The sequence below is a fragment of the Puma concolor genome, chromosome A3 (assembly GCF_028749965.1).
Source record: "Puma concolor isolate L17-30 chromosome A3, mPumCon1.1.hap2, whole genome shotgun sequence".
NCBI classification, from domain to species: Eukaryota; Metazoa; Chordata; class Mammalia; order Carnivora; family Felidae; genus Puma; species Puma concolor.
In genome coordinates this window covers 41,450,066-41,463,925 of record NC_141669.1, presented here as the reverse complement: position 1 = coordinate 41,463,925, position 13,860 = coordinate 41,450,066, and the positions used below count along the sequence as shown (strand labels likewise).

Here is a 13,860-nt window from a genome sequence, read left to right as displayed (position 1 = left end):
ACATGCATATTCAAACCTTTTGCTGCAAAATAGTCAAGTGTTTGATAATAGAGTGTTGCCCCAGTCTCTACTGGACTTGTTCTATAACAAGTTAAATTAAAATTGAAAAAATTAAATTAAAAAAATTAAAAATTAAATTTAAAAATTAAAAAAAAATTTTAATTAAATTGAAAAAATACATGATTCCAAAATATCTCTGGTCCTAGGGATTTCAGATGAAAAAGTGTGGACCTATATTTGTCATTTCACATGATGATAAAGCCGTGAAGAAAAATTCAGCAGCATAAAGAGGGGGGCTAGAGAATAGCTGGGGGCTGCCGTGTGTGTGTGTGTGTGTGTGTGTGTGTGTGTGTGTGTGTGTGTGACATGGAAGCCTTTTTTTGATAAAGTGGCTTTTAGGCAGAAAGCAGGAGGCATGAGGGAATGAGACACCTTTGTGACTATGGGAAAGTTGTTAAAGGCAGAAAGAAGAACAAAGGCCAAGTCCCTAAGGTGAGCACGCACTCAGCAGGCACAATGGTTCGTGCACTCCTAGCCCCACCCCCAAGTGGGCGGGGGGGGGGGGGGGGGTGCCAGCTAAAAAAATGTTTCAGGTTGAATACTTGTTCGTCTGTGGTAAATATTAAGACTAATATTAAATAATGTCATTAAAAGTAATAGCATTCTTAGCCAACCCCCCAAATTTAAATTTTTTTGACCATTTTTATCAAATAAAACCAAAGCTTTAAAGAATGTTAATATCATATTTTACTTCCAATTAAAATTATATTTTCTATTTTTTTAACACAGTTTTACCAGTACCTTTTTCCTTCCCCTCTCCCCCTAATAAACAGGACTTCTGGAGACTTTTCAAAATAATAATGCATTACTTGACCAAATTCAAAAGTGTCTAGAGGCATATTTAGAATCAAAAAGAGTTATCTTTCCAAGGTAAGTTTATAAAGCAACTTATGATAGTTTTAGTAGTGAAGACTATTCATTAATTTAAAAGGACATACTTAAAAACAAATCATAACATCAAAACCAGGTGATGTTCCCATAACATCAAGAAACCAGAGCAAGAAACAAGAAAGATGTGTGATAATGGTGATCCAGCTGGCATGTTGATTGGGGAGTATAAATCTTAAGGATACAGTTTTTGGTAAAGGAGGTAAAGGTGCTGGAGGGATTCTTGGTCTCAGCATCGTTCCATTGTTGGGTGCGCATGTATGTGCCTGCCTGTGTGTGCATGTCCACAGATGTGCACGCAAAAAGTCAGAGAACCCTGTGTTGCCTGAGCAGGTTTCTTTGGATTAATCAGTGCCCTAAGAGTGTCACTGGAAAAGCTTTCCAAGAGGTCATTTCACAAACTCCAAATTAAATTGTTTACTCATCTCTTTATTACAAAAGCATACCAAATGTTAAAGAGCTAAAGATACAAAGAAGAAAATGCTGGATCCCTGCCCCAATGGGGCTCATGGTCAACAGGTGAATAGTCCTATAAATAAACTATTATAATATACTTATATAACACCAGAATAAACTACTCGATGGTAGCCAACTTCAGTTATTAGGGCACACTGTACTGTAACACAGAGGACATTGACAAAATGGTTTATCTTTCATGATATTTTCCTGTTAGTTGTTAAGGAAATGGCCATTAAGGTCTGCCCTAGGACAAGTACTATGGCAGCCAAGGTTAGGTGCTTCTCTGGGTTACTTGGTTGAGAGGGTTTGTTGTTGGGTACCAGGACAGAGTATGTGTGTACGTGAGAAATCCAAGATCCAGAAGATCAGTGGTTCCCAACTTGAATCTCCCAAAGCCAGAGGAAGTCCATACACTACATTTTATATCTAAAAAAACAAACAAACAAACAAAAACCACAGAAACAAATTTACCTGTGATAATATTGAACACCAAAAAGCATCAGGTTTTATTTGTTCTTTTGCTTATAACTGCATGAACTAGGTCTGCAACATGTATATTATGTCAGAAGGCTCTATGTGGTGTTGATTTTACCCTGTGGGCCTTAATAAAGACTTACTATGAGCTGCATCCCAAGTTAGGTCCTAGGGACACAAGATGAATACAATACTGTTCCTGCTCTTACATGGCTCATGGCCCAATGTTTATAGTTATCATTAGTTGAAAAAAAAAAAGGCATGGGCACAAATTAATTATTACTGTATGGTAAAGAAGGAGAACTGATAAAAGCCCAACCAAAAGCATCTTTATTTCAAACTAATAACTGCCTTTGCATTCCCTGCTGGTGGCTAGTTTCTTCCTGCCCCTGGACAAAGTCTTGAGCAGACCTCATGAATTTTCTAGTCATTCTCAGATAATAATGCAACCAAGCAAACAAAACCTCTTGTTACGAATAAATGATCTTTAATAATAAAACTGTACTTCTTTTAAAGTGAAAGCTTCCCCATTCCCTACCCAAAACTGTTGCAGGTCTGAAGGCTTTAGTGATGATGAGAATATGTGGTGATCAACCCTCCCACTCCCTATTAGATTTCTGAAGTCTCCAGGTTTGGGACACAGAGGAGAAGAGAGTCAAAGCAGCAGAGAATTCTGAGTGGGCTGGTGAATATCTGGTCCCCTCTTTCCCACATGGTGCCTTCCATGGGCTCTTTGCCATTCCCTCCAATCCCAAGGGATCTCTTATAGGTAGCCTCCTCCATTCCAGAAGTAAAATGTCTTCTCTGGCCAGGCCCTCATTCCTCTCCCTCATCCCTGGGCATCCAAGTATGCCCCTTCTCCTCCTACAGTCTATTCGTGCCTCTAAATGGTCCTGGTGGGCAAGATTTAAGAAAATCCCATGCAGAATCACACTGGCATGGCCCACATGTGGATGTTCACAGAACTAAATAAAACTCCTATAACCACCCATCCATTTGCCCGCCCATCCATCCATCCATCCATCCATCCATCCATCCATCCAACACATTAGGTATTGAAAGCAGGTAGGTGTAAGGCACTAGGCTATATTCTAGGGAAAATGAATAATATATTTTCACTGTAGAACAAATCAGTGTCATAGCAAGAACTAACATTTTTTTACAATTTCATGAAAAATATCTATCTTGTATGTATCAGGCACTGATTCTAGATGTCTGAGATGCATCCACACTAGTCTTCATAACAATTGTATTTAGAGACATGTGGTCTCCCAGAAACCCAGGACCAGTAGGTTTGAGGTTCAGGAAATCAGTAACTGGAGAAGAGATATGGCTAAGGGATTTATCTTTCATGTGTATGTAAGGCTTTCCTTTGACTTCCAAGTTATATTTTGAGTATTTTCTTTAATCCAGATTTTACTTCTTGTCAAATGATGAACTTCTGGAGATTCTGGCCCAGACACGAAATCCCCAAGCTGTGCAGCCACACTTAAGGAAATGCTTTGACTCCATTTCAAAGCTCGAATTTGCTCTCATGCCTCCTACTGAAGGAAAAATTCCTGGTATGGAAGGAGAGCCAGAAAAGATTTACACTAATGATATTTTAGCAATGCTATCACCAGAAGGAGAACGGGTGAGGTGATTTTGTTTATAATTCTTTATAGGGAAATTTTGTTACCCTTCTGGGATTGAGGGTAAAAGTTTACTCTTCAGTCCCTCTAAGCATTCATCAAGTGCCACTGTGTACTCGTACTGTGCAGGCTCAGCAATTTCAAAGATAACCAAGATGAAATTCTTGCCCGCAAAGAGCTCTAGCAGAGATAGCGTCAAACAAATGATTGAAAAGCACCACAGTAAGTGCAGTAACAGAGGCATGTGCTTTGTTCTTGGGAACAGAGTGGAGATGACTGGAGCCCTGTCTTACTCACCTCTCCAGAAGAGGCAAGAGAGTGTACTGGTTAAGAGTACCTGTTCTACTGCCAGGCCACCTGGACTCAAGTCCCATCCTTTAACCTCACCTATAAAATGAGGAATAGCAATAGTGCCTGATTAATGAGATGCTGAGGATTTTTAATAGTATTATATGTAAATTACTTAGAACTGTACCCAGTGGGTGCTATGAAAGTGTTAGTTGTCATGTCTCTAGGACACCACACAGTGCCTGGCATACAGTAAACACTGAGCAAGTGAATGCATTAACAAACTGTGGAGAAACACATGACTTCACAGAGAAGAATAAATCTCCTTCTCTCCCTCTCTCCCTCTCCCTCTCCTTCTCTGCCTCTCTCTCTCTCTCTCTCTCTCTCTTACACACACACACACACACACACACACACACACACACACACACACAGAGGCAGCCAAGGAAGATGGAGAGGAGACATGGGAGGGAGGGCATTCCGTACACAGGAAATGTGCAGTGAAATGCCAAGGTTATCAGTCCAGTTAGAGCAAGAGATGTATCTGTGGGAGTGGCAAGAGCCTATAAACATTTTACGTGTCCTGATTTGACCCTCTTACAAAAGAATTTGCTCATCGCTAGTGCAGAAGAGGAGAAAGGGGAGGAACAAGGCTAAGATCTAGGGAAAACATGAAATTTAAAAGGAAGGTAGAAGAAGAACCAAGAGACCCAGATAAGCAGGGCAATCAGGTCGTTGGAAGTCCAAGAAATAAATATGAGAAGGACTGAAAAGTATCAATTGGACTTGAAAGTTGAAAGAACATTTGTAACCTTAATCACCTTAACAGGTTTAGAGGAATAGTTGGGGCCAAAAATCAAATGGCAGTAAGTAGGAAAAGAAAGTGGAGGAATCCATATAGTCACGTATATTCCTTTTTTCCAAGGATTTGGCTCCAAAGGGAAGCAGGTAAAAAAAAAAAAAAAAAAAAAAGGAGGTGGGTAAAGAGAGATGTAGAGTGGGATATCAATAGAAGGTTCTAGTATTTGCGGTCAGGCTTTGGTGTTTCTGGGTTCTGATACAGAAGTACGGAGGCTGTATAGCTGACAAGTCCCACACTGAACATGTTATCATTGCTCTGATTGTCTTCTAGGTTAGCTTGGGAAAAGGCCTCAAAGCCCGAGGCAACGTGGAGGATTGGCTTGGTAAAGTGGAAGAAGCCATGTTCACATCTCTGCGTCGCCTTTGCAAAGCCGCCATCGCTGACTACCAGGGGAAACCAAGGACAGACTGGGTGATTGCTGGCCACCCTTCTCAAGTAACTTACACCCCTTAAATTTTCCATCTCTGAATCCATTTTTGATGACATGCAACACACATTTAAGAAAGATGTTTCCACGTAGGTGATTCTGACCATTTCTCAAATCATGTGGTGCCGTGATTTGACTGAGTGCTTGGAAAGAGAAGGTGGTAATCATATAGAGGCCCTGGAAGCTTTTGAAGAAGTAAACTTTGAGGTAGGATTTTTTAACAGGGTGACATTGAACATATTGCTGTGCAGGATGGTCTCAGTCGTTTTGTTTTTGTTTTTTTTGTTTTTGTTTTTACATGGTTACTGCAAATTCACATATTTCAGAAATTTTAATGCTCTGACATGATTTACAGAGCTTTGGGGGTTCTTACTAAAACCATTTATGTTCAGGTTTTCTTAAGGATACTACCTTAATATTTGTGTAGTATTTATACAAATACTTACAAAATTGGATGAAAGAATTTAAGAGGAAAATCTCAGAATTATGATGGTTTGCAAGATTTAAGGAGACTTTGTGTTTACTAGTCCTTGGATAACTCTCACAGAAGCTTTTATTCAATCCAGGAAAACTCCAGGATTTGTGATATTTCTATTCTTAGGCTCAAGATGTGCTTTTCTACTATTCTAGAGAATCCTTAGGCAGCCATCAATAAAACAATAAATAACTGAATCCAAATACCATTCTACAAGAATTTTTAAGCTATAGTTTGGAAGTGCCATTTTACAGCTATGCCTAATCTTTAATTCCAAATTTAGTTCTACTTCCAAACAAGGTGGCTTTTTTTTTAATTACCTTTGAAACAGAAAAGGGAAGAAACAACTTTCTTGAGATGAGAGAACACTATCTCTTGAGGACCTCATAGAATGTCATGCCACACAGCCCCAGAGAAGAGAAAAGACTCTGTATGGAAAGTTCCCTTGACCTCTGTGTAGAGATGGTCCCTGATCAAGGTCAGCATGTGAGAAAATTCATCAGAGCAGTACAAGGCCTTCAGAGGCACTACTCTCCTTAGAAAAGATTGAACCATTTATGTGAGAATTAGGAGCACAGTCTGTCCAAAGATGCTCTCATTTAATCAATCATTGGCTTATTTAAAATACTCAGATTTTCTTGGGGCACCTGTGTGGCTCAGTTGGTTAAGCGTCCAACTTTGTCTCAGGTCATGATCTCATGGTTTGTGAGTTTGAGCCCTGCAACGGGCTCTGTGCTGACAGCTCAGAGCCTAGAGCCTGCTTCCAGTTCTGTGTCTTCCTCTTTTTCTGCCCTTCCCTGGCTCGCACTCTCTCTCTTTTTCTCTCTCAAAAATAAATAAACAGTAAAAAACATTTTAAATGCTCAGGTTTTCTGAGTACAAAGGAAAAATTACCCCTGAAAATGAGGAGTACTGCCTTAATCATGTTTAATTTTTAGGGAAAACAGTCTTCTCTAGAGACATTATCACATGGTGGTTAAGAGCATAGGCTTTCTGCGAGGCAGATGTCTACTCAAGTCTCATTTTTGCCACCTCATAACTGTGTGGCTGCCATCAAGTTACTTACCCTCTTTGACACTTAGTTTCCTCTAATATAAAATGAGGGTAAAGATAGTATGTACTTCATAGAAGTCATCTAGGAATCTAGGAATTAAGCAAGTTAAACTGTTGTCCTGTTTGGTCATGGAATTATAGATTCTTAAAATTAGTTTTGGCAAATGTCTACTCCAAATTCAATAGTAAAAAGATAGAAAAATAGTTTAAAAAAATAGACATGTAAGCTGATTTTTGAAAATCCATTATGACCATTTTTCTTTTGATTTGTAGAGATTAAATGCCCTGGCAGCAACAGTTCGAGGCAGTCTTCCAAAATTACACAGAAACATCATAACTGCCTTAATTACTATTGATGTACATGCAAGAGACATAGTCACCGAACTTGTTCAAGCCAAGGTAAGTTTTATTTAAGTGACAGCATATATTTCTTCCTGAAATTAGTGCATCTAATATATGTATCATTGTTACCACTTACGTAGGTAGAGGAAGTGGATTCCTTTGACTGGCAGAGACAACTGCGCTACTATTGGGACATAGATCAGGATAATTGCATGGCTCGGATGGCGCTCTCTCAGTACACCTATGGCTACGAGTATTTGGGTGCATGCCCAAGACTAGTCATTACTCCTCTCACAGTAAGTTACTGATGACTTAGCTTAACCATGACACAAATGCTTTCTTAAAATAGTCTTGAAACGTTTCATCCAACCTTAACTCTTGAAAGGATTCGCCGTGAATACATCTCTGTGAAGCAGAGATCTGCATCATTAATCATGTACCTGGATCTTTGAGTATATCTCAATTGCTGTGAAACCTTTCATGGAAAATAATGACCCTCCTCCTGTAGAAGGGAAGGGGCTTATAAATTTGTGGCTTGAGTCAGTTCCCTTCAATAATGACAATGTATGGATTTCTTCAGGATCGCTGTTACCTTTGCCTCATGGGGGCTTTGCAGCTTGACCTGGGAGGTGCACCAGCTGGTCCTGCTGGCACTGGGAAAACAGAGACAACCAAAGACCTAGCTAAAGCTCTTGCCATCCAGTGTGTGGTCTTCAACTGCTCCGATGGTTTGGACTACAAGGTACAGTCTCAGCACCTTAACACTGACATTAAGTGCTTTATGGGTTTTCTCACTTGCAACATGGCATGACAAAAAAAGGAGAACGGGGGTGATGGCAAGCAAGGGGAAGCTGATAGGGCAAAGGATGGTCAAAGTGGGATAAATAGAGCAAAGGAGAAGAGTCAACACAAGGTGGGCTGAGTGGTCCAGGTAGGAACCAAGGCCACAAGAGGATCTATCAAATGGTGGTAAAATAAAAAATGTGCTTATGGGGGCATCTGGGTGACTCAGTTGGTTAAGCATCAACTTCAGCTCAGGTCACAATTTCATGGTTCGTGAGTTCAAGTCCTGCATCAGGCTCTATGCTGACAGTACAGGGTCTGCTTGGGATTCTCTCTGTCTCTACCTCTCCCTGAGTTGTGCTTTCCCTCTCTCTCAAAATAAATAACAAAATAAACTTAAAAAAAAATCTGTCATGTTACTAAGTGGAAAGAAGTGAGATGAGGTCTAAGATATAATAGCAGGGAAATCTAGGAACAAGGAATATGCGTACAGGAAGAGAAGAGCAATGCAGAGAGTTATGTACTAAAAATAAAATATGTAGGAGCACCTGAATGGCTCAGTCGGTAAAGCATGTGACTCTGGATCTCCTGGACCCGAGTTCAAGCCCCATGTCGGGCATAAAACCTACTCTAATACACAAAATAAGTCCTAAAAATGAAATATGTAGGAGGTGAAAATTCGTGGTAAGATTTTTCAGTATAGTATTTCTCAAAGTTTTGGGTCACAGGACCCCTATGCCTTATTCTCCTTCCAGGTTTTCACAACACAAAGTAGTATTTTAACACTTTATGAAGTCCCACAGTTAGGAAATCTGTTTAGCTTTATTTAATTCAGCAAATCCTAAATATATTTGACCAAAGTGCCTCTTAGTCACTAATACACAGAGCTATTAGTTTCCTTTTTCTGAAAGTTACACAAATACCTGTATGTTGTCCAAATTTAGAATATAATCATTTGAATTGTCCAAATAAATTGTAATTCATTCACTTAAAAAATTTTTTTAGGGGCGCCTGGGTGGCTCAGTGGTTAAGCGTCCTACTTCGGCTCAGGTCACGATCTCGCGGTCCGTGAGTTCGAGCCGGGCGTCGGGCGCTGTGCTGACTGCTCAGAGCCTGGAGCCTGTTTCAGATTCTGTGTCTCCCTCTCTCTCTGACCCTCCCCTGTTCATGCTCTGTTTCAAAAATAAATAAACGTTAAAAAAAATTTTTAATGTTTATTTTATTTTATTTTATTTATTTATTTATTTATTTATTTATTTATTTATTTATTTATTTTTTCAGAGAGAGAGAGACAGAGTGTGAGTCGGGGAGGGGCAGAGAGAGGGAGACACAGAATCTGAAACAGGCTCCAGGCTCTGACCTGTCAGTGCAGAGCCCAACATGGGGTTTGAACTCACAAACCACAAGATCATGACCTGAGGTGAAGTCGGATGCTCAACTGACTGAGCCACCCAGGTGCCCCATAATTCATTCATTTTTACAGAGTAAATCATACTTATTTTTCAGAAGCATCTTCAGAAAGTAATGTTTCATAGGATATGTTCTTTAAAAACCCTGCTCCTTTTTTAAAATTTAGGAGAAAAAAGATGTTGCTGGAAATGTCTTTTTATTAATAAACAACAACAACAACAAAAAACAATGGAAGTCCAATACAGGCAGAAGGTTGTTTCACAGTAGCAGAACAAGAGAGCAACAGGGGACTAAACCTTGGGAGAGGTAATCAGGAAAGGTGACCCCTCTACCTTCAGAGCAGAGTGACAGAGGGGACCTCTGGGTACACCAGGAAAGAATATGGGAAACTGCCATCAGTAATCTGTGGAAGAATTTATGCTCCCCAACATCTCCAAGTTATGGGGATCTATTCCCACTATGTTAAGTGACCTCATTATCTCAGCAGAGATGCATCAGATTTTACGATAGTGATGATTTTTTTTTTTTGGACATAATAATTTTGATTGTTTTAGATCTTCTCAATTCAAAATTTGGATTTATACATCCAAGTCCATTTTTCAGTGATTTTTTTCAGTCATCAGTTAGGCTCAGTCATTCCTGGGAGATGTGCACTCCCAAAGGCATGAGTGTGTGCTATGAGACACTTAAAGCCACAGGATATAAATACATGATTCATTTATCTTAGACTCTAGAGCAGGAGTCAGCAAACTTTCTGGAAAAGACCAAGTGGTAAATACTATGGGCTTGCAACTCGTCAGTTTTTTCTGCCGTTGTGGCATGAAAGCAGCCACAGACCATATGCAAATATAATATATCATGAATGAATGTGGCTGTGTTCCTGTAAAACTCCATTCACAAACCAGGTGTCGGGCTAGATACAGCTGTGGTCTGTAGTTTGATGATCCCTGAAGTACCAATTACATCCAATGATAAGAAATTTAAGTATTTATTCTTTTTTTTTTAAGTTTTATTGATCAAGTAATCTCTGTACCCCACGTGGGGCTTGAACTCATGACCCCAAGATCAAGAATCACATGCTCCTCTGACTGAGCCTGCCAGGCGCCCCTTAAGTATTTATTTATTCTTTTTTATACTCCACCTTGTTCCATAAGAATTTATTAAACTAACCTTTTAAAATTAAATATCTACATGTGGAAAGATTGAAACTGAACAGAAGGCTCCAAAGTTAAAAATAACAGATTTTGTCCCTAGTCACATCACCCACTTCCACCCTCCAGAGACCAGTTTTCTGATTATATTTGTTTTTACTTCTGGTGGTTGCTATTATCTGTAAGAACATGTGTTTATTACTATATTTGTATATATCAACTTTGGACATTATCTGCCAACTTATGAAGTCAAGAGTTTATTAGATATGACTTTCCAACTTTCTGTTCCAACTTCACTTTCTGATTTTCATTGGTTTGTATAATTTTGTCTTACCATGTCAAGGTTTATGAAGTTGTGCTATTCTATACCTACAATTATGCCTTCTTTGCTTTGTCAGTGGGGGGGGGGTGAATATAAAAACATAAACCCATTATATACCACTTACAGTATCAAGGATGATTCATAATGGAATTTATTTTTTTTAATTTTTTTCCATAATGGAATTTAATGGCATAATCAGGCTCATAGAGAAGGATCAATACATGGGTCATGAAGCCTTTGCCATTCAATGGAACACATTCCAAGACAAATACCATATGATTTCACTCATATGTGCAATTTAAGAAACAAAATAAATAAGCAACAGGGAAAAAAGAGAGAGAGCGAGGCAAACCAAGAAACGGACTCTTAACTGTAGAGAACAAACTCATGTGTCACCAGAGGGGATGTGGGGGGGTGGGTGGAAATGGGTGGAACATGTGATGGGGATTAAGGAGTGTGCGCATTGTGATGAGCACTGGTGTTGTATGTGTTGAATCACTATATTGTACACCCAAAAATATTATTACACTGTATGTCAACTAACTGGAATTTAAATAAAAACTAAAAAAAAAAATCACCTGAATCACCTGAATCACCTGAAGATCTCATTACAGTGCATATTCTGACTCTGGAGATCAAGGGGAAGGCCTGAGATTTTTGCATTTCTAAAATCCTCCCAGGTGATGTCAACTGATACCAGTTCACTTTGAGAAGCCAAGTTCTAGAGCAGTGGTTCTCAAAGTGTTAACTCTGGACCACCAGCATTATCGTCACCTGGCAACTTGTTAGAAATTCCCTACAAGCAGACCAGCTGACTCAGAAACTCTGGACCTCTTACGTAAAGGCACTAACTTCTAACATAGCCCAGGATTCATATAAAAATATTGCTTATTTGCAGATACCACCTCATGTTAATATTCTGCTCAGAATTTAACTTTTGAAGGTGTTCAGCTGTGCAACACAAAGTTGAATGGCATTATCTTGATTTCAGATGATGGGGCGCTTCTTCAGCGGTCTGGCCGAATCAGGGGCCTGGTGCTGCTTTGATGAATTTAATCGAATCGACATAGAAGTTTTGTCGGTCATCGCACAGCAGCTCATTACTATTAGGAATGCCAAAGCTGCAAAGGTAAGTCCTGGGGCAATTGTCCATGGAGGTAGCATTTCTTAAGTCTGTAACTGACAGCATGTTGCCTTTTAGTAAGGACAGTGCTGATTTAACATGTCTACCCATGTTTCCAGTGTAACTGGTGAGTCCAATGGCAATAAGACTTAGTTTGAGTGAATTAATTCTTCATCCAGGAAACATAGTATGTCAGACACTATGTGGGGACCTACAGATACAGACATGTTGAGACTCAGTCCCTTCCCTCGAAGAGCTCTGTTCTTCCCACCCACCACACACACACACACACACACACACACACACACACACACACACAGAGGCAAGCGTGCACCCACACTCTGTCCCTTCCACCTCCTCTTTTCCCCTTCCCATTTCTTGTTCTTGCCTTTGGCATATAAGATTCTTGATTCTCAGGCCTCAGTCTAGCTATGCTTTCCTCCTGGAACTTTACCCTTTACCAAAGTGAATCGCTGGTCCTTTCCTGAACACACTATGCTGCTTCTTGTTTCTGCTCCCTTTGACCAGATGGCTGCCCCTGCTTGTCCACATGAAATGCCCTCCTTCATGTCCCAAGCAGGCTACCCTGCTTCTCCTGTTGACTTTGCACACACCTCCAGCGTAGCATCTGTTACACTGCATGGTCACAGTTTCCACATCTGACTCCACACGACAGGCCTGGGAGCTTCTCTAGGGCTCAGGAGTGAGTCTTCGGCTCTCCACCTCCATACCTAACCCCTCGCCTCACCTGCAGCAGATGCTCAACAGGTGTTTGGCCTTGAGTAAATGTGAAGGGGCGGTGCCAGTAGTATCAGTGGGGCCTCAAACACCCAAGGACTAAGATCCCATTAGAGTTTCTGGGGGAATACCAGACAGTAGGGGTGGAGAAGGTTTAAGAGCCATGAAATCTAACCTAAATTGGGAAGTCTCAGCAAAAGAGGTTGAGGCCTAAAATATTGCAGGACTGGATCAGAAAGGAAGAGACCATTTGGGCAAAGCAAGGACAGGGAGGCAGAAAGCAGGAAATACCGAGCCCAGAAGAAATTGGGAGAGGGTAGGATAAGATCAGGAGAGAAACATTCCCTCTTGTCCAACAGCAGGATTCCCTGGGCTAGTAGTCTTTGCTTGAATGTCCCATACACAAGTTTTGTACTCAAGTGGTATTTATGTGAAAGAATTTCCAAATGTCTGGAGAAGTATTCACTTATATTTTCTCTTCTCTTTAAAAGCTATCTAGATTCATGTTTGAGGGCCGGGAAATAAAGTTGGTTATGACTTGTGCAGCTTTTATCACAATGAATCCTGGATACGCAGGCAGAACTGAATTGCCAGATAATTTGAAGGCCCTGTTTAGACCCTTTGCAATGATGGTTCCAAATTATGCTTTGATTGCAGAGGTGAGCTTCACATTATAAAGCAGAAAAAAATCAATCATGTTTTATTTGCCCTTTGATTCTATTGAGGTAGAAAGTTTCCTTTATGGTTGCACCCTGGCAAAAGTTACACATTATTGTTTGCTCTGAAATGTAGGTATGATTGTTATCACCTAGAGTGTGTGTGTGTGTGTGTGTGTGTGTGTGTGTGTGTGTGTGTGTAACTGCTATATCCCACAATGGTATCTGGAATACAGTAGACCCCTAAAACTGGAATGAATCAATGAATTTAACCAGTTCATTGGAGCTTATCAGTTAATGTCTAAGAACTAAAATGTCTGGATTCATTCTAAAAATACTATTTTGATATTGTGATTTATAAGAAATGTTTCTTTAGTCATTCAAATGGCTAATATCCATGTTTTCTGGCTCCTACCAGCTCCTGGCTTCATCCACAGCTCCTATAAGCCTTGGAATTTCCTGTGATAAGGGGTTTTCGAGTATATTTTTTTATGTTAATGAAGTGACTTTTGAAAGCCCTTAGGCAACCTAAGGATGGGGGCTGGTTACCAGGCAACTAACCCTATGATTACAGGGCTGAAACTTCAGGTCCCATGCCCTGCCCTCTGGGGAGGGGAGAGGAGCTGGAGGTTGGATCAGCCAAAGGCCATTGACTTAGTTAATCATGACGATGTAATGAAGCCTCTATAAAGACCCAAAAGGACTGGGTTCACAGAGC

General features: G+C 40.2%; 1 protein-coding gene across 1 annotated transcript in view; it reads left to right on the top strand.

Moving 5' to 3' along the window:
- DNAH6 (dynein axonemal heavy chain 6) overlaps positions 1–13,860 on the top strand; it is a 222,804-nt gene that overhangs the window by 80,769 nt on the left and 128,175 nt on the right. Inside the window, exons 23-31 of the mRNA XM_086700734.1 lie at positions 834–930; positions 3,295–3,514; positions 4,933–5,097; positions 5,183–5,296; positions 6,891–7,016; positions 7,100–7,255; positions 7,540–7,701; positions 11,617–11,754; positions 12,978–13,145. Coding sequence (XP_086556860.1) covers positions 834–930; positions 3,295–3,514; positions 4,933–5,097; positions 5,183–5,296; positions 6,891–7,016; positions 7,100–7,255; positions 7,540–7,701; positions 11,617–11,754; positions 12,978–13,145 — 1,346 coding nt within the window. The remainder of the gene's footprint in view (positions 1–833; positions 931–3,294; positions 3,515–4,932; positions 5,098–5,182; positions 5,297–6,890; positions 7,017–7,099; positions 7,256–7,539; positions 7,702–11,616; positions 11,755–12,977; positions 13,146–13,860) is intronic.